Genomic DNA, 23,168 nt, shown 5'->3' on the forward strand with positions numbered 1-23,168 from the left:
AAGCTTTGTTTTTTTTGGAGTTCTCGAAACTTCTAGAGATTTTTGTTTTGCGTTTTACGTAAGATATCGGTATAGCAACACCGATGCTTTGTTGCCAGCTGAGTAAGCTACCACGCGGATATTTAAGGGAAGCACACTGCGCCTGGACACTCATTGTAAATTATTCAGTCAAACAGTTATCAGTCATTATGCTATTCAGACACTGCTTTCTGTCATACACCAGTCACCCAGTTACACTCACGCAATTAAGCCATTCCAAGGAATACACGTTTTAATCATCAACCGTGTTATAACTTACAAGCAGTCAAGGATACTGACTGCATTACGAGAAACTATACGGCTACAAGAAGCATATTCTTGCTAATCCTTACATTAGCAGAAGCCACTTTTCATTGTATAAGCTTTCACAGCTACAAGCCATTTTTACTGTATACACTTTCAGGCCACACATCCTATATAAGAGTACTAATGTAACTATCAATAAACTATATGTTAACGAAGTTTGCACGTACGATACATTTCTACAACCATTCCACTTGTCTCCCATCCAAGCATCTGTTAGGGCAGGCGGCAAATTATTAAAGCTATCGAAACATCGGAAGTTCGAGCCAAGAAATCGTAACAGTTTTGAACAATCATATATCGAATACTAAATTTATTACAACAAATGAATTATTTTGTATTACGTCATCTGAATAGTGTTTCAGTTATACATAATCACTGCATGAAACAGATAATGTTTCATTTAATTTATCATACTATTGGACATTAATAAGAAAGTTGGTATATCAAAGATTCTACTACACTGTTACAAAATATAATAATCTATATAGATTAACTTGTTAAAATTTCACATTTAATTTTATATAATATTCTATAATTATATATATTAATTATCTCAATTGAATTTCAATTATTAAATAAATAATTAGACAATAAACATTTGAATAAAATAATTAGTAAAAATTACAATATTATTTATATACATATTCAACTTAGTGTATTGTTAAGGTAACTCAATCATAAGCTACCAATATTATTAAAACGTTTCAATTTATCTGGAAAATTATCTTTAAATAGCACAGGATCAGCACGGAATTCTACAGATATTAACGGCATATATCCAAAAATTTTAATAAACTGATTTATGCATTGCGTTCTTTCTACCATGTGCGTTAGATCTGCAGACAACATTTCAGTATTTACACACTCTGGACAGCGAAATTTTTTTTTAGCCGAAACCTTGTAAAAAAAATAATTCTATTAAAAATAAATAGGATAATTAACAATATTAAAATATTAAATGAATGTTATTATATAATAATTATTGTCAGAACATAGTTTATTTCTTCTTTCAATTTAAAAATAAAATTAATATAACGATATACATCTATTTTATTATATAATTTGTATAATATGTATATGATAATATATAAAGAATTGGAACGAAAAGGGTATTAATTGATAATAAATAAAAGATCATAGCATAAATTTCAACACATATATATAAATTAATAATTAATGTTATTATTCTGCCTATCTACAATCACTTATAGTTAAACGGTTTTTACATTGTCATAAAAAATGAATAATTAAACACAATTTATTTTCTTTATTTTGATCTCTTTGTGTTAATATACTTTTATATTTTTGTACTTTTACTCCTACTTCAAATTTAATATTAAAATATAGGATTCTCTGTGAGACTTATTTTAATAAAATATTTGAATCTATTACTATTATTATTATTTAACTTTTTTCACAAAAACATTAAACAATATAAATTTAATATAAGACAAGAGATGTTCATTAAACACCTTAAAAATTATTACTATATTTCGCATAATACGAAAAATATCTGATTTGATGTTTTAACAAGGAACGATCTTCAAATATTGGAATTATAGTTTTAATGGCTGATTAATCATCTTTCTCTCTATAATCATTCAATACAATCAAATTAATTACTATAAAAGGTATTCGTATAAATAGTATAAATTATTTATAATATAGAATAAGATTATCTAATTCGATTAGACTATATTCAATTATACTTCATTTTTCTGCAGTTTTATTTTTAAACACAATTTTGTAGCATAAGACGCAATTGTGATTTCCCGTTACTTTCGTATACGAAAATAAGTAAATATATTTTGGACATTAATATTTAAAAATAATTCAAATTAATTATAAATTATGATTATTAAAAAAAATATATAAAATGTTATGATAATAAAATATATAAATATCAATAAAATACTTTAAAATATTTTTGTTTACTTACTTTAATAGGAGCTTTCCTCGTTATATTACTAATTAAAAAATTCATAGCGATATCTTCACAATTCATATGTTTATCTACCCACTCTTTAATAACTTCTGGTAATTTGGTAGTATAAATATAATTCCAATACTTAAACAAATTAAAATTTTCAGAAAATTTGAATTTTTATTTTTAGTTATATACTTAAATAAATATTGAAGCATTATAAATTATGTTCCTAAAAATGGATTGAAGTATAAATAAATAATACAAGTATGTAATAAACTTATCGAATTAAAATCACATCGCATTTTAATTGTTATTATAGCTAATATTCATTTTAAATTTTAAAATTATATTTAAAAACTAAATTTTTATTATTTATACTTTTTTATAGTTAGTTTTTATTATTTATACGTTATCATATTAAAAATAATAAAATTAGTTAAATATTTCAATAAATCACTAATAAAGTATACTAAATAATTACAAAATCTTCAATGTTCTTTTTAATTTATGATTTTGTTTATTAAATAATGCCTAACTAGTTTTTTTTAAATTAACATTTAAAATATTTGTATATATTTTTATTCATCGATACACTATTTTTAAAAATAGCTGAGTTTAAAATTAAAATTATGTTGACCACTTCAAATGATTATTTTGCGATATTATTGCATAGCGATTTATGGGAATTATTTCTTGAACGTTTGATAGGGGTTAAAATTAAGGTTTCAAAACAAATATTTTTTAAGATCGGCGTTACATAATATTTAAAGTATTTACATACATTTCAAAATTATATTAAAATGTATCCAAAAATAAAATATCGATAAAATCAGGGGTTTATATATTATATAATACTATAAAAATACAATAATATAATAATAATAATATAGTAATATAATGCCTAATATAATAATTGTCTATATAATTATTATTTAAAGATATTATTATTATTTAGTAAAATGCGAATCACAACTTAAAATTAAATATACTCAATTGGATATAGTTTATAAATTTTATTAATATCCCATAAATTTTCCTCAATATAGAAAGTCTTTTTTGCCGAATTTCTAAATTTGATTAATAGTATAATGAAGAATTTTATTAAAATTCATTTTTTTTACTCCAAAGTTGAAATGAGTACACATAATAATTATACATTACATAAGTAAATTAATAAAGAACAAAAGAATATATTTTATTATTTAATATACTTTATAATGTACTTTTATTCTATAACTAAATTTTCATATTATTACTCGTTGAATCGTAGATGTCTTTGAAGAAAATACGGATCTATATTTTATATATTTTCACTTTGTGGAAGAAAACAACATTTGAGTTGAATTTTTCATGATAACTCGTTTAAAATATTATTATTTTAATAAATTAATATATTTACGCAATACATTGTATTAGGTAATGATTTTATACATTATTCTTTTTTTTAAGAATTTCAATTCACATAACATCAATTAACATCAAATCAAAGTAATTTTTTTATGAAAAAATAAACTATTTTTACAAGGTATATTAAAGCTTGATTATTTGTTAAAATGTATAGAAAATTGAAATAATAAATATCAATTAAAAAATTATATAAAAATTTTGGTAATTTTAAGAAATTTGAAAAATGAAAACCTTATGGTAAAATGCAGCTCCAGTAAGAACCATAGATATACGATTTGTCCATTCGCTTTCATATTTCCAACAAGCTGTTTTATTATCCCAAGTATGTGTCCGTGATGGGAATCCAACTATTCTGTCAGGAAATTCTCGCCAAACCTAAATAAATTAATAAATAACTTAAATTCATATTAATGCAAGATATATAATGATATTACAGATATATTTATAACAAATATTTTAAATAGTTGCATTGAATCTTTATTCATTGTTAAAGCTTCATTTTCCAAATAATTGTCTATAGTACTTTAAGCATTTCATTACAAACAGTTATACTGATTCATTTAATATCCTAGTTACTATTTGATTAAAGTTTGTAAAATAACGTCTTCGCCATACGTCATTAAAGTAAAATTTAAGCAAAATTAAAGCAAAAAAAAAAATAATTTAGCAAAATTACTTCATACTTGTTTTGTATGTGCACATTTACGATTTATCTCAATTTTTGCAAGATTGTCATAACTTTGCATTATTTAAATAACTATTTATCATAAAAGCAAAAAAATTATGTATAATTGACTAATAATACAATTTTCATTCAACTAGTAACTATTTTGAAAAAATATTTTTTATCATACTTAAATCTTATAGATTTTTTTCAACTTATAATTAATCCATTGAAATAGAAATAAGAGTTTTCAACCAAAATTTGCATAGTTCAAATTATTTACTTATCTGATTATTATATAATTATATATAATATATATAAGCAATAATATAAAGTAAGTCAGCAATTTTACAGAGTTTATAAACATTCTACTTAAATTAAAGTACAATATATTTTGAATTAAAGAACAGTGAACTTTTAATATTTTATTCAAATTAAAGTATAATTTTAGTACATACCAGAAAAATAACTTATCAGGATCAATTTTTTAAATTCATAATTAAATTCTTTTTAAATTCTTAAACAATATAATTTTTTTATAATTATCGTGTTGCTGGAAGATGAAAAATCTAAATATGTTACTTTTGTAAGAATGTTGAATATATTGTTTAATTCTTTTTACTTTATACTGCATTAATTTTCTATAATTCTACTATTTTTCAGGTGAAAGTATTTTCCTCTTTTTATCAATTATTGTTTTAATTAGAAATCTGTTAATAAAGATTTTTTCTCCTTCTGACATTGACTAATATGCATTAAAAATGTATGTGCAATATTTGTATATAATGCAGTCAATTGACAGTTAAATAGACAGAAACAATTTTCAATCACACAAGATACATTTTGATATTATCTTAATAAATTAAATTTAAGTGAATTATTAAATTAAATTTTAATTATAATATTGATTTGAAAACTTATATTATATATTGTTCGTTTTATATAATGTATTACCTCAAAAGCAAATTCAATTTCATCTTCAGTTAGCATAATTATGTCATCATCAATTGATAAAACAGCTTCAGTTTCTATTTCATCAAAGGGATAAAATCTATTAGACAGTATATTTTTTTTTGTTTGTATAATTTTTATACGTTTATAAATTTTTGGCCATTTTGAAACTGAAAAATATTTTTATTAAAAGAATTTTTTGTTAAATTTTTTAAAAAATAAATAAAACTTACTTTGCGGTGGTTTTTTTTTTTCATTATTCCATACAATCAAAACTTTATTGAGACTTGGAACTTTTGAAAGTCTATGAATTAATAAAAATAATAAATCAATTCTATCGTATGTTAAAATAACTGCTGTAAATCCATCATTTTTTGGAATTGTTACAGGTACAAATACAGGAGATATTATTTCCTGAAAAATGATAAATATTATTATTATACATAAAATATATATTCATTTTTTAAGATACCAATTTACCAAAATTCGAGGTTCATTCCAGAAATAATAATTTTTTGCTGAACTAGGAAATATTCTATCTGTAATTATATCCAATGTAGTCTCTGTAATTAATTGTATCGATTGAAAATATTTATTATACAACCATGAGCCATGATTTTGCAATTCTTTAATTCTTTGTAACGAGTATTTTTTTAAAATTTCTACTGATAATTGTATATCAATTTCTCGAATAAATACTGCAGCTCTGAAATATTAGTTATAGCTTTATTCAATATACAATGAATATGTATTAAATATTATATATAAATAAAATTAATGAAAATTAAATAATATAATTGATAAAAAGAAAATTTTATCTAAAAATTGGTTTGAAATATTATTTAACTTGAGTAGTTAAATATTGAAACTAACATATTGAAATTAACATTTTGTAATATATAAGTTAAATTTTATATTATAACCTTTTTATTTATTTTTTCTATGTATATATAATTCTACGAGTTATTTATGTTGATCTCAAAGACAAAATGTATATTATTTGTTCAACTTAAGTATCAGCAGATTGAAGGTACCTAATTTAAAGAATATTTGTACAGTATTATATATAAACTATATATAACTAATCACTATTCAATGGATAGTAAATTATCAATCGTTTATATGGTAAATTATTTTAAGATCTTTGGTAATCAACATTTTTTCAACCTCTAATAAAAACTTTCTCAAGTCTTGGCAAAAATTATTTTATAAATTTTCTTATTTTAAAATAGTAATTTTTCAGCTGGTTAACGTTTTGGTTCAAGTGTGATATACAACCTTTATATAAAATGTGATATAAAAAAGAAAAATAAAAAATATGATCGTAAATCTTAGTTTTTGTCATGTTACTGTTGAACAAAGTGATTCATTTTAGGAAACTATTATTCAAATATTTTTCTTACTATTACCAAAGTATTAAAATATTTAAAAATATATAATAATTTAATTATTTAATTTTTTTCCATTTTGTGTAAATATTTCTTCTTTATATTTATTAAAACATGAGTATATAATTATAACATAGATTATATCTATATTATGTATACATTAATATTCAAATGTAAACGATGTAAGGTAGGTCCTTTCTTTTAAAAAATTTTAAAATAACAAGGGTAACTTATTATTTACCTCGTGTGTATAGAATTTTGTTAAAAGTACACGCTTTTTTATATAATTTTTTTTTAATTTTAATAGTAAGGATTTATAGTCTAACAGTTATTGTATCTTCATTATATATTGTTATTTTCTTCAATAGCGCACACATTAAATTAATGCTAAAATTAAATTTATTATATTGTATATGTTCATTATAGAAGTACCTAATTTATTATTTTGTTTTTAAGACTTATTTCTCAGGAAGAATGGATTTTCATGAAGACGATGTATGTCACTAAAATAGTATTATCGCCTCTGTTATTATTTATAAATTAATAAACATATAAATTCTACTCATAAATTTAATGGTATTTCTGTTTACTTAAATTTTTATTCTAATTTAATAATCTGCTATTAGTGATGTATTACTTATTGATTTTGGAATATTCATTATTTTAGTGGAAATAAATTATCAACTAGAAACAAAAAACATTTTATTTTATTAATTAATTTACGAATTGCAAAATATGAAATTATATAACACGATTTTGCAATGATACATGTGAAAATTTTTATTTTCACGAAATATGCTGTTTTCAAATACAGATTCAATTTATTTTTGAACTCAAGGAAAACCATAATTAGTTAAATTTCTGTTTTAAAGTATAAAAATACATAATTATATTAATATTATTTTCAAACTAATTAATACTTAAATTTAAATATATTAAATTTTAGAATTCATTATTATTTACATTATTTTTTTTATATCTTTTTATTAAAATCAATTTTAATAATTCAATATTTAGTTATTCATATAAGTTATAATAAAATTATTCTCACATTTTTTTTTATATTTAACCGTTTAATATTGTATATCGCTCTACATGTTTATTAAATATTACTTAGAATTATGGAACATTGGGTTATTTTTTTTTTGCTCGTTATTTTGATTATTTTTGCTTATTATTATTATTAAGCATATATTATACATTTAAAAAGATTAAAACACATATTTATAGTAATTTAATTACATAAAAATTGAAAATATTTACTTTGACATTTTATTTATATTTACTGATAAGAATCGAAACAAATTAAAGTAAATTAAATAAGAATGTAGACGCATGTATTATTAATAGTCATATATTTATTGTAGTTCTTATATACTAAAATTAATTTATACTATATTATCTTTTTATATTCATTGAATATTTTAAGTTTAAGTAATGACTCAACATTTCGCTTTGGACTTTTTTTATTCTTTTTTAATGATAAAAACAATCTTTTATTTATCATTTGATTTTAAATTATGCATTTACATTAACATCTATAGTTATTAAGATTATGTAAATCGATTTATTCTTTTATGTATTTATTTTTCTAATTTATCTACATGGTAATTAATCTTAATTAGTTTATTATTATTTAATTCTGACTTATCATAGAAAAGTGTTCGTATGAATAATTGAATAAATATTTTAGAGCAATCATTTAGACCAGATAGTTTTTGGTCTTATACTTATTTATAAATTTATTTTTGTGTGATTATTTGGATGTATCATATTTGTACCTACTGTATTCTACATTTGTTTTATCATGCAAATACAAATTATGTATTTACACATTATCTTACGTATAGTATTTTGTACTAATTTTTTTAATTACGTTATATATAATTGAATTTATTTTAGACTATAACTATATACACTATACATGTGTATTTACACACTTTTCCAGAACATTACTTTTTAGAAATGTTATAGTTGATACTTTTATAATGCATTCAAATAATACTTATTTATCCTTCTTACGGTCAATGAGATACTTGCACTTTATATTGGAATCAACTATATAAAATTTCCATTATAATTTAAAAATTTTTTTTGTTTGTAAACGTCTTATGTATAAATATTAATTTATTTAATAAATTTGTTTATTTTTTCTTGCTCCATAAACTTCATTAATTCATTAAGTGCTGATTGGCAATTAACGCTTTAACACAATACTATATTTACATTTTTGTTAATAGTTTACTTTATTAGATTACTTTGTTAGATAATTACATTAAAATTCGTTAAAATATTTTATTTATTTTACAGAAAATTGAATTAGTTGTCTTTTTTTCATCGTCTCTAAGTTTATATTTTATTATAGAATATACAACTAAATAACAGTTTTGTTTGGAACATTGGATTTTCCAAATTTAGGTTATTTAAAAAATAATATAATAAAAATATATAATGGTACTTATGAAGAAACTATCAAATTAAACAAACCTATTTATTAAACGTTGAATGAAAACATATATCACTATTAGATAGTCTTATTTGAATTTATGAATTTAAGCTATAGTCTGGTATAATAAACAATATAAAATTAATCTAAATAAATTACAATAAATAAAAAGGTAATTGTAAAAAATAAATGTAAAAATAAATTGAGATAATATATTTCTTCGGGATTGGAGCAACGTCGAAGAATTTAAAAGGGAAAGGTATAAGCTCGCGGACGCTCATGTTTATAAACAGTGACTCTGCGAATTCATAAATATCTACGCCTTATTTTCTAGTGTTCTACAATATTTCCGCATAGCGATGTCGATGAAAATTCTCAAACCTTCCAAGACAGTGTCCTGCACTTCTCAAGCGCTATTGCCAGCGTCGTAAGCTGCTACGCGAATATTTAAGAGCAGCTCGGCACGTACCGGGCTCACTGTGCTTTTAGCATCTACTCAATCATCAGTTACGGCTCACTGAACGATTATCAATAATTCATTCATTTGTTATTGCGCGCTGTATTTCTTAATCAATCGATAATTAGTTATAACTCACAACTACGAAGCTAAGGCGCATACCTGACAATTAGTCTACAATACACAAGTATATAATTCTACCAGAATCTACTATAAAATGTTAGTAATTCTACAGTGAAGCCATAAGACTTATAACAACTAAGTGCGCCGAGCCAAGCAGTCACCAGTACCCAGTGTCGGTAGTTTATAAAGTGCCACCAAACAATTATTGGTATAAGCTAGTCATCCACGCTCAAACCACGTTCACACAGACTCTGCCAAGAAAGGAACAAGTCCTTTCGCACTCCCCTTGGAGTGCAGTTACGCTCTCTCAGTGCCTTCACTTCTCCAGTCCACATTACGTACAATACTCCCATGCTCCCCTTGGAGTATGGTCGACCTTACGGTAGACTGCTGTTCTTCAAACAGTCGACTATAACCTCTTATTAACACGTCCTTCCGCGCTCCTCTTGGAGTACAGTTACGTTCTCTCAGTACCTTCACTGCAGAGAACGTTCGTCCATTTCACGACATCACGGACAGGTGGCGTACGCTCTCTCAGTGCCTTCACTACAGAGAACGTTCATTCACTTCTCCAGTCCGCATTACCGACAATACTCCCATGCTCCCATTGGAGTATTATCGATCCTACGGCATACTGCTGTTCGTAAATAGTCGACTATGACCTCATAATATCAAGTCCTTCCGCACTCGAAGGTATGGCATTTATTGTTCTTGCGCATGACTAGCTCTCTAATACTCCTCTTGGAGTATGGTCAATTTTACATTATAACTACCACAGAGACATTAACATGTTCCCCCCTTTGAGCATGATTAATTCTCCCTGTTAGGCACTGCTAACTGCCATTACTATCTTCTTATGCTCATTGATGAGCATAGTCGACTGCTCATGCTGATCCTTACAACATCAGCATAGACCCAATAATCAACATTCATTGCAATTTCTATAACATCAATGACATCGCCAGATCAAACATCCGAAGAAGCAACCTCATCATTGAAATAGAATAATTCCCTCTCTTTTTCTCTCACTAGAAGTAATCATGGAACTGCAATATTGTAATTGTTAATAAACCAGAATAAACGATGTTTTAAATCAAAGTTACACACTGTACATATCTTCTGCTTTCCATGTGTTTTTCCTACGAATCGCTACGGCGAGAGACTAATACACTGAACTATTGAATTGGCAGTTCGAGCCACAAAACAAACCTTCAAACGATATTTATAACTATATTAAAAAATATGCCGGATTCCTTTTTACCAGAAATTTTAATACAAATTAAAAAACAAAAAATTTTAATTTATATAATATATATAGTTGCCTTATTGATTAATGTAGTTAATTTTTATATTGATAATCAAGTAAAACCTGTTATATATCACTCAGAAAGCTATAAATACGATTCCTCGCATTAAAACTATAAAATACTAAACTTTATTAAAAGTTTTTAACACAACATTTTTACATACTATTTCATATATTACATTTCCGAAACAAATTTATAAAAAACAATGTACATAAAGCAACTCTGTATAATAAAATAGTAAATCAACAAAAAAGAAATAGATAACTAATAAATATATCTATACATTTGGTATTAGTTTTTTTTATTATATAGGCATACAATACAAAAATATAAAGGAAACAGTAGATACTTATTGATTAAATAATTTTTCATACAAAAACACGTTATTATATATCAAAAACGTTATTACAACGATGAAATGCATTTTATTTGATGAAGCATCAACTCTCCGATACTGTACATTATTGATAAAATTCTTATTAGTACAGCGAGTATCGATTTAATTAAATTACATTGTATATAAATAAATAATATAAATTCTGAAAAATAAGACAAAAGTACAAAATCTTTCCAATAACTCTACCACCAAAACTATTGTACATTTCATATTCCAATTATACTACTGTTGTGCATTAATAAAAACAAGTGTGGACAACACTTTTTACTTTTAATAAATTTATGGGCTTATATGATGTTATAATTTTTAAAACTAATCTTTTTGAAATAATTTTCTACAAAATCAAGTAAAAAATATTTATTGATAAGATTATGGTTTGCTTATCATAAATTATATAAAAATATAAAAATAAGCTCAAACTTATGTTAACATAGATTATTTTATCGGTGCATTGCAATCGATTAAAAAAACTATAAAAAATATTTATAATGTATATAATAACATTGTATAAGCCAATAAATGAAAGGAGTAATAAAAGTCAATGTATATTTAGAAATACCATGAAACATAAAAGTCAATTTTTATCGTAATTACTGGAATTTATATTGCACAAATGATAATTACACGATACCTTCAATTTAATTGGATTATTATAATTGCAATATAAAATACATATTTTATAAAAATAATTATATCATGTGAAATATATGTAATTTGATATATTGATTGGTCGAACTACGGATAAAAAATGAATAAAATTTTTTTTAAATTAGTTAATACTAAAATAAGAATTAAAAAATTTATATTAATTTTTCGTATATTACAATTCAATAATTATTTAATATTTATTACTTTATCTATTTTACTTTATATATTTCAATTTTATATATCAAAATCGATAGTTTTGTAAAAGATTATTACAATTTTTACTTTTGATTATCTAATTTTATCTTAAATTAATTTACTATTAAAATAATTAAAAAAGTGATTGATTATTTTATTGAAAATTAAGTTTTATCTTCGTTTTTTAAAAATAAAATTATTAATAAAATTTAATATTTTACGACGTAAATTAAATGAATTTGAAACTTTTTAAAAAAAGTTTCTTAAATGTAATAAGGTTATACAAATAAATAGACAAGAATCTTATAAAATATTTAAAGATAAGTTTATTATTAAGATTATACAATAATAAATATTTTACCTTGACCAATCAATTACTTCATCAAATGGCATCACCAAAGAATCAAATATTATCACAGGAATACAACAAGTTGCCAATGATTCTAAAAGCACTGACAGTCCTAATTTTTCACCACGTACAACTAAACAAAATGTAGCTGTCTGAAAAAAAATAATTAAAAAATTGTAGGGAGAAGTTAAATTTTTTAAATTTATTAATTGTATCACTTAAATTAATTTTATTTATTTAAATTATATTTCTGGAAAGTTGTTATATATAATTAACTGCATAATCATTTCAAGATTGATTCTCAATTGCAATTGAATATATTTTTTCTTTGCACTATTCTTCTTTAATTCTTTTTTTTTACCTTTTTCGAATACTTAAATAAACATTTTATGCGAGTTTTATTACTTTTCGAATATCTATTATGTGATTAAATATTTTTTTCTTTAATCTAATTGTAAATCTATAATAATCAAAATATAATACATTTTATATTTATGTATAAAGAAATATCGATAGAGTTCTTATCAATAAAGAGATTATTCAACGAATTTAAAATGTTTAAAATAATTTTTTTCAGTTTTACTACGTATATTTTAATATATTTACTATATATTTAATATATATTTTACTCTTTTTAATATTGTATTTGGTTTTTAAACATTTTTTTTTAATTATTATAAATTGATTACATTTAAAATTTGAAAACTTTCTATGTAGATATTTTCGATAATTTCTCTGTAACTATTATATATTACTATAGTTACTAAATATTATTATTTAAAAACTATAATTCTTTATTCCACATTAAACATTATTAAAATGTTATTATTTTTGTTTGCATCAGAAGCTTCACTTTCTATGATAAACATTCTCAATGACTACCGCATAAACTTTTTTTATCATATATATCACTTTCTTTTAGGTAAAAATAGACAATAGTAAGGGTATTTTGTATTTTATATCCACTAATATTAAAGTCTGTCTGGGATCAGACTAGATACCTTTTGTTGATGTTGGGTGGAGGTGTGGAAAGGACAATGCAATTATTCAATTCTACACGCAGTGTTTCTTAGCTTTCATTTATTAAATACAATAATATAATAAATAGCTAATGATCATAGAGTGTAGGAATGAAGGTGTGAGTGAAAAATTTGATGAAGTTTCTTCAATCGTTTTACGTGTTTAGAAGAGTGTGGTACTCTCCATGATGTGAGGCGTGACTCCTTCCCTTCCGAGAAGTGCCGCTATAGTAGTATGCGTGCGAGCCGCCGCTGTTGTACCAAAATTTTCTAAAGGAGACCGGTTTGCTGCTGCCTTAGTATCGGTGAATAAGAGCCGCTGCTATCGTAGTATGCGTGAGAGCCGCCGCTGTTGTACCGAAACTTTCTAAAGGAGACCGGTTCGCTGCTGCCTTAGTGTCGGTGCGATCCGTTAATATATGAAGTAGTACAGTTTCGATAATTTCACTCTCGATTATGTTTACACTACCGCTTTATGAGTTTAAGTTTAGTTTAACGGATTCTGATAGTGTGGCATCACTATTGGATTGTTAGATTGCTTATTGTTTGATTATTACGTTCGTGTATCGCTACAGTCATCCTGTAGTGTGAAGCTTGAAGATTGAATAGTGAATCTGTTATAGTGACTACGTAATTATTACTGCACAGTGAAGCTGCGCGTCAATCACTGCTTTTAAATATTCTAGTATTAGCTTACGACGCCGGTATCGCATCGGAGTCTGTTGCTATGCCGCTCTTTGCAATGACGTAAGTAGGATATACCTTGGCAAGTTCATCGGCATTACTATGCGGAATTATAACCGTATATTCGAGTTTTGAACGTAGGAAATTTCCCGAATTCGCTGGCTTGTGTTTATAAACATAACTATCCGGGAACTTATACTTCTCCCACTTGTGTATTCCGCTTTCAATTGCTCCAATCCGTAACAAAGTCTTAAGTATTTTTTGTTCTATCATTACAAAATATTATATGTTTAGAGATGGCTGTTACTTAGAAAATTGTATAAAAATACTAATGTTATTTACTTTTAAATACGAATTTCAAGATATATAAATATATTCTACCGATTTAATAAGATTTTAGAGAAATGAATGGTGATAAAAGAGTTAGGAAAAGACAATAATCATCACTTTTGAAAGTAATCTATTAGTAATTAATTAAAGCAATTAATAGTAAAAGAAATTAGTAAAAATAAATAACAAGAAAAAAATTATACTTATACAATAAATTTAATTAAATAGTATTCTTTTCAGGTTATCTGATCGTTCAATTAGTATTATGTTATGTAATTTGTTCCTAAATATTAGAAAAGAGTCCGGTCAAATAAATTTTGTATTAATATATTTTCTATATATCCTCAATTTTATTTATTTAAAAGAAAAATTAAACAATTACTTGAAGCAATTTATTATAGTTCCAATAGATGTTAGTGACTACATAAATTATCATTATTTTATTACTAGAATAATTAAAAAGTTTTATTAATACTTATAAATATAGTACTTCAATAATAACATATATATACTCTCAAAGAAAATAGTAGACTCTAGTCTAAGATAATATTGAAAATATATCTATTTGATTTGCTTATGAATAAATAATAATTTTATAAAAAATTTTCTATATACTATATGCAATTGAAATGTTATTAATTTCTTTTATACAAATGCATAAAATAAATTGCACTACAAATAACAAAATAACGATACTATTACTAAATAAAAGATAGTATACTTACTTATAATGAATTATAGAAAATAATAAGTTTATTTAAAATGTTAAAATTTATCAAAATAAAACTATTAAATACAAAAAAAAAATTAATTTTGATAATTATATCGGTATTGAGCTAAACTTTTAAAAAATAAATATATTAATAAAGCTCATTTGAATATATTTCAATAAATATCGAGATAATTCTAATTGGAAATATTTATACACGCCTTTTAAGTTTTGATCCAAATATGTCATATTAATTCAGTTAGTATCATAAGCTTAAAAATTGGTATTAAATTAATATAACAATATCTAAAATACTCTAATACAGATAACATTCAATTAGTCGGACAAGTAAAGGGTTAATGCATCGATTCATTAATTAACACATCTTTAGTCTTGCTGTTTGATTCATTTATTTTACTTTATTTCCAATAGGAATTATTAACCTTGGTTAAATTACAAATGATCTTTATATTTCTTGATAATCTTATGGTGTTGATATATCTGTTCATTGGATAAATAGAGGATAATCAATTTCTTATTCTCTGCATGTCACTGGTGAGATTATGATTTACTGTAACAAGAAGTAGGTTATAATCTATTGAATATTATCACTGAGAGGTTATGGTGATTGTAGTGCTCTGATCGAACACTGCAATGCTATTGTGTTTATCTTAACACGTGTGCAGTTGCCTCTAAATATCGGTCGTAAGAGAGCCTAAATGGAGGTTATGCGAAGCTGTGCACCATCTGTGGCGGGAACAACTTATAGTTGGAGGGATTGAGAAGCCAATGTGGCTTTTGTAGCTGGTCTTGTCCTAGAGTATGTCCGGGAAGCTTCCGTAGTTGGACTTTAATCCGTCCGTCTTCTACATAAGCCGAGAAATCAAGAATCAGTACTAGCTGGAAGGACTTACTTGCAGTGTATCGTGATTTTCCAGTCTCTCTTCGGTGGCCTGTTATGACGTTCCCTTGCAATGTTGCAACTCTTTAGTTCTTCCTTATCTCCAAGTGAGATTACAAGTGGTCAGGTCCTATGCAATCCAGTCTTGATGAGATCAATTCAACTGTACACTAATTCACAATCGTAGGAAGAACTTCTTATTAAAACTCAGCTAGCTAAACGACTTGTCTCTCCGGTCCTCCTCCGTGAGAGTAGGTCGTGACTTGTCCTTTAACTGTGAGAAGTATTTGGAAGGAGTAACTCGTGACTTATCCTTATACTGTAAGAAGTATTTGGAAAGAGTAATTGAAGGTATATTACGTAGTCCCTTTCTTAAATGGTTCACTGATCCCGCTCCACTTGGGATCCCTTCTTCCTTTATTAATTAACCAATCAGAGGTTGATCTTGGGCCGCACAATAGATTATGCACGCCTTCATTTCCACTTCCTTCTGGGCTCAGTTCCGAATTTGCTAATCGGGAAAGTGTCGGAAGGTGGTGAGCCTTTTCCATTGGTCACCTTTCCTTGGTTGCCTCATCCATCTCTGGGACTTGGCTAGAAGAAGGGTCCCCTTGGGCGTGGTCAATTTTCCAATGCGATCTACCAGATGTGGCATAGCGAAGAACAATACAAGCATTGTCTTAAAGGCCGAGTGCGCACGTGCGGGTTTTGGGTTGCAGTGAATGAAGTAAATGTTTTGTACTCAATGCTTTACGCATATCTGATATTCGTTCTGAATCTACTTTGGGGTTCTCCCGGCAATAAACCCATTAAGTTCTACTACGTTTACCAGATGTTTTATGACACTAGTGCAAAATGATTATGAGCAGGAAAGTTTTGAAGTCTTAAATACAATTTTCATGATATTACTTGCCAGATGTTTTATTGCCTTACTAAAAGGAGTCTCTCATTCTCAAACACAGTGGTCAATTGAGGTGAGATTGAAAGTAGGATGCAATGAATAGGCGAGAGTTACTTTAGGTAATCTGTGATAATAATCTTGTGAGTGTATTCTTGGTGGTGCGCGTAATTCTCCTACTCGTAGTTGTGATTCGTAATGGTGGTGGGAGATGTGCTGATAAAGAGTCTTGACGCCGCCGGTTGCCGCTACCGATAAGCTGGAGCGACCTCTGGGGCGCGGTGAGAGGGGAGCGATACTGTGACGTCACTCTTTCTGGACAATGATGCCGTTATCTTGATATGCTGCTTACTTGGTTCGTGTGTTGGTGATCTGTAAGAACGTGTGTAATAGCGTAACTTACGTGTGTTGGAGTCGATCTCAGTTGAATTGATGGTACGCAAGAACGTGTGTAATAGCGTAGCTTACGTGTGTTGGAGTCGATCTCAGTTGAATTAATGGTACGCAAGAACGTATGTAATAACATAGCTTACGTGTGTTGCAGTCGATCTTAGTTGAATTGATGGTACGCAAGAACGTGTGTAATAGCGTAGCTTACGTGTGTTGGAGTCGCTCTGTGTGTGTTGGATATAAATTCTATGCACGTGGAGTTAACTTGTAAAATGGCGATTCGATCTTGATGACTGCTTGGTTGAACTAGTAAGAGGACGAGAGCGTCAAGTGCAGTTCCTTAAATATTCTCGTACGAACTTGCTGCGCCGATAGCACATCGGTGGCTGTTGCTATGCCGATATTTGTCGTGACGTCAACAGGGTATAGCCTTGTAGGGTTCATTTGTTATTACCTTTCGGAATTATAGTCGTATATTTGAGTTTTTCGGTTAGAAGCATTCTTCGAGTCCGTTAGCCATTTGTTTACAAACAAATATTCGCGCGCTCATACCTCTCCCACTTTTATTCCGCTTAAAAATGCTGCAATCCGTAACACTACATTTACTTAAATTATAATCAATAAAATCATTATTGATTTTACAAATAGAGATTCGACTCCATACCTAATGTTATAGGTTATGAAGTTGTTTTAAAATTATATCTTGAACAATTACACAATTGAAATAGAATAATTTTAATGTTTCTAAAATCAACTATCTATCATTACTTGTGTTACAAATAAAGTAGTATAGAAGTAATTATATAATACTTATATGAGTAAAGTATATAGTAGTAAATAATGTAACTTAATATAGACAATAGCTTGATGTAAATATTTATTAATAAATGTCTATAGACAAAAAACAAACCATGCCGTAAGTTTTACTTACAATGAAAAAAAGATACAATTAGTAGAATAAAATAGAATTATGGTGTGATTTTTTACATACAGAAGCTTGAATGTGATGACAGGAAAGATTTATACTTGTTCAAAATTGAAAATATGAATTCTTTTACAAGTCATTATCGATAAATTTTTAATTCTGCATAAATAGTTTAATTCAACATATTGTACAATTAAATTTAAATAATTTGTTTTTATCGATGAAAATTAAATATTTATTGTTGAGCACTTATGATTATGGTATATTATTCATACATAATTCCACAGTAGAATAAGTTCGATAATTTACATAAAAAATAAAATTTCCTAATATCGCAGTATAAATTCAGAAAGCTTTACTTTCTGTGCAAAGAATTATCATGGGCAATAATAATATGGGTAATAATATTAAGATTTCTACGGCATTTATTCGACTAATAAATGTGTTATAATATTGATTAACACAAAAATATTAACAATTAATTGAGTTTATAAAAAGTACTGAATAATTTAATATCTCGTGAATAAAACTACATGCATTTATAATCGTATAATTATTGGACATTAATAATAAGAAAATCAAAGAAAAATGAGAAAATAATAGAGTTAATAACAACATCCGTCGTTTTTTGTCAATTTTGACATGCAATATGATAAGTAGTTATATATATATATATGTTCGGGATTGACGCAGTTCCACGAATTTAAGAAAAACTGGGTCATACGCGCTGCACGGCGCACGGCATGCGCGCTCGGGCGAATGTTTATAAACAAAACTCGACAAGTCCGAGCAAATTTTACGATCTGAAATATAATATACTATAAGATACAATGGAAGAACGTTCACGAAACTTCTGGAAGCTTCATTTTCTAACGCCACAAAAAATTTTCGGTATGACGATACGCCGCAGCACTGTTGCCGGCATTGCATCCGCTGCATGCATATTTAAAGGCAGCTCACCATGTGGCGATGCTCATTGTAATCTTACATCGCACTCACTATACTGTAATTGCCGCTCAGTGTTTTTAGTATATACTGTGACGACGACACGTGGCCATAAATTCGGCAGCCTAGTAGATAATATACGTGTGCATTATTAAAAGGAAATCGGCAGATTTAGTAGCGATTTACAGTGAAGCCAATGGAATAGTAATCAAAGGGGACATCAATTACGCAGCAATTAACACACCTTGTCTGCAGCTCATAAGGTACATTTTTATATAAATAATAAGCTAGTCACACCTCGCACAAAAATAAATCTGGCAATTTATATTCTTTCTCAGTCGAACCAACGCTTCGACCCCGTCCGGTCTCTCTCGATCGAACCAATGCTTCGATCCCGTACAGACCCACAAGAGTCAATCGGGCAAATTTACGGTCTCTCTGTCGAACCAACGCTTCGACCCCGTACAGGCCCATAAGAGTCGACCCAAACTACGCAATTCGTCAAGCACATTGTTAAGACCAAACAACAATATATTGAATAATCAACTACAACTACATTTCAATAAGTCCTTCAAGAGCACGAATATTTATCATTAATTACTCTCGTGTGTGACTAGTCTTTTCTACTGCCCCCATAAATAATTCAAGACATAATTGATTACTCAACAAGTTCCATTAAACATTCTACACCATATCAAGCATACTTGATTCAAACACCATCTTCTCATGCTACCTCATAAGCATGATTGACGGACTACACCAGCTGATATTTACACCAGCCTTACCTCGATTACAAGACACGCAATAATATCCATAAAATCTACGATAATCAAGAGTACAAGGACACACCCTCAGTACTACAATAGAATACTTCTTTCTCAACAACATTGCAGTATTATTATTATAATTATTATCAAATAATAAACATTGTTTTTACTAAATACATGACATTTTTCAGCCTTGTCACTTATTATTTCCTTTAAAGTTATCCTACCAAAAGACTAATCCACTGAACTATTGAATTGGTAGTTTGAGACATAAACTAAGCCTTTAAAATCGAACATATACGTGTACTATTGTATATTTTCAATTATAATTATCTTTACTTTTTGGGGGTTCCAATTCTATACATTATTACAAATATGAAATTATTATTAAAGAATATACAAAAAAATATAAATAATTGTCTAAATTAATTTAAAAGACATTATTGTAAAAATTAATGATGTAGAAAATATGTGAATTCTATTTCATACTATAATGCATTGTTACATCAATGTAGATATAAATTATTTAACAGAGTAAAAAAAGGAAGAAATTTATTTAGCTAACCATTTATTCATTGTATTACTTAATTTTGAAACTTACCAAAGTGAAAATAACAAAATATCAAAATGAATTATTTCTATAATATATATATGGAATATTTAACTTACTTGTAAAATTTCAGGATATTTAAAACTTCTACGATTTGTACATCGGAAAAATGTGTCCGTCATATTGAAATGTGAACATGATTGTAATATTAATAATTCATTCGGAAATAGATGATTTATTTCTAATAATTCGTTATCAAGATGCGGATTAATATTAATTTGAGTCGATACAATCAAGTATATTCTAAACATATAATGTGAAAAATATTTAAATAAAGTATTTTACAAACTTTCTTAGTTTAACTTAATAAATTTATTTTAATAGTATTATTATTCATAAGTATTATTAATAAACTTATTCATATTATTATCAATGTTTTGAACTAGACTAAGTTCACCAGTTTCCTAGAGGAAGAAAGTGTAAATAAGTAGAAGGGAAGCGCATTAATTCAATATAAAACACAACTGTTTTTCATGTTACTTATTGCGTTTATTTTACAAGCTATACTATAATGATTCGAAGTTGATGATAAGAATTGTTGAGATCTTACCGTTTCTTGGTTGTTGCCACGTGGTTTTAGTATGCACTACATGTAGAGGTAGGAGGTCGTAAATCTCTTTAAACTACTTCGTGTAGCGCCACGAGGTGGTAACTTGATTGCTGGTCTCCTACAAGCTATGGTGTGGTGTGGACGGGTGAGGAACGCCTGCGACTGCTTTGTACTTGCGGCACTAGTATTGTAAAGGTCTGCGACTATGCCAAGAGTGTTTCCTTCTTCCTTGACGACCCATGTCCTCCGCGGCGTCCCTTCTAAGAGAGCGTCTCTTCCATGACTTCTGTTAAGACAAACCTTCTTCTGCGGCGTCCCTTGTAAGAGAGCGCATTCGCTTTTCGTGGTATCCCTTATAAGACAGAGCGCCCGTTCTCCATGGCGCCGCTTGTAAGACAGCGTCATCACTTGTGGTCGCTTCGTTAAGAGGGCTCCGCTCATCACGGCGTTCGCACTTAGGGACGCCCCTATATTGGCGTCTCCAATCAGAGTGCCTCCGATTCGGTGTCTCTACTTGGAGCGCCTCTGGCTTTAGCCTCTTCAATCAGGGAGAGTAGTCTATCTCTTGGCGTCTTCGCTACGAGGGAGCCCTGATCGAAGCGTCCTTGCTTTAACTAAGCAAACGACAGTATGGTTAGTTTTGACAGTCTATGCGATTGCGAACCGTTATATTTTAATGATTTGGTGTAACGACTATTTCAAGATGTCTAAGGATGTGGGTTTGTCAGATGGTTAATGATTTAGGAACGGTTCACGCAATTTCGAACAATCAACTTTGTTAAAAAAATAATTCCACTAATCTGCCAAACGTGTAAAATCAACTTAAAACAAAAAACCACTAGATGTTGTGTCAGAAAATGTTGGGCAAGTAAAGACACTCATTCAATAATTAATACATTTAATTATTACTGCTGTTTATTCCAATTATTTCACTTTATTTCAAGTTGGAATTATTAACCGTGATGAGATTATAAATGACTTTATATTTCTTAATAATCTTGTGGCGTTGAGATATACTTTTTTATTGGAGAACTAGAAGATGATCAATTTCTTATTCTCTGCATGCAACTCGCAAGATTATGATTTACTGTGAAAAGAAATAGGTTATAGTCTATTGAATATTATCACTTTTGGTCCTTGGAGTCGGATAAGTGGAAATCAGTGCATACATTCAATACTACCACAAAAAGGAAAACAATCATAGGATAAAAACACAGTAAGTAGATCAGTGAGTACAAGAGAGATTCTTCACTACTGTAAGTAAAACATTACTGCTTTATCATATCAACATGTCTACTCAAGGCAAGAAGGAAAGCAAGGAGTCAGTAAGTGTTACAACGCGCAGCACTACCAGGGAAAGTTAACTGGTGAACAAATTCTGACGGCCCAATCACAATGGACCCGAATCGAGACGATGCGAGTACTAACTGACAGCCTTAATGCAGAAAAAGCAACCATAAGCCTACCCGAAACCTTAGCAATAAAATACGCAATCGATGAGATACACAACACCTTCATGATGGAACACAAATTCATAACAAGCAGCTAGCCACCGTCAGGGCCTCGTACGAGTACTTCACAAGGAATGCCATGGTAGACGAATTCGTTTGCCACACTAAGGCCACAGCGTTGATCATGAAACTGTGTCACGAATTGGTTGACACGACACAACCAATTAAAACCTCACTAAAGAGGATAAGCAATAGTCTCAGCACATGAAGCACAAACTCCAACATGGATGAGATACCATCCATGGAAGACAACATGGATGAATCACATAAGACATTCGCAATGGAATATAACTCGAATGAAAACACCTGGCCAGCGACAGGTGTC

The 23,168-nt window shown here is 27.6% G+C and overlaps 1 protein-coding gene across 1 annotated transcript in view; it reads right to left on the reverse strand.

Annotated features, from left to right (window-relative positions):
• Window positions 1-979: 979 nt before the first annotated feature.
• sotv (exostosin glycosyltransferase sotv) overlaps window positions 980-23,168 on the reverse strand; it is a 31,798-nt gene continuing 9,609 nt past the window's right edge. Inside the window, exons 2-9 of the mRNA XM_011504458.1 lie at window positions 20,842-21,025; window positions 12,617-12,756; window positions 5,775-6,000; window positions 5,528-5,708; window positions 5,298-5,464; window positions 3,911-4,054; window positions 2,285-2,413; window positions 980-1,242 (exon numbers count right to left, since the gene is read on the reverse strand). Of these exons, the coding sequence (XP_011502760.1) occupies window positions 1,021-1,242; window positions 2,285-2,413; window positions 3,911-4,054; window positions 5,298-5,464; window positions 5,528-5,708; window positions 5,775-6,000; window positions 12,617-12,756; window positions 20,842-21,025 (1,393 nt within the window). The 3' untranslated portion in view covers window positions 980-1,020. The remainder of the gene's footprint in view (window positions 1,243-2,284; window positions 2,414-3,910; window positions 4,055-5,297; window positions 5,465-5,527; window positions 5,709-5,774; window positions 6,001-12,616; window positions 12,757-20,841; window positions 21,026-23,168) is intronic.

This window comes from Ceratosolen solmsi, unplaced genomic scaffold, assembly GCF_000503995.2.
Source record: "Ceratosolen solmsi marchali unplaced genomic scaffold, CerSol_1.0 scaffold17, whole genome shotgun sequence".
In the NCBI taxonomy this organism is placed as follows: domain Eukaryota; kingdom Metazoa; phylum Arthropoda; class Insecta; order Hymenoptera; family Agaonidae; genus Ceratosolen; species Ceratosolen solmsi.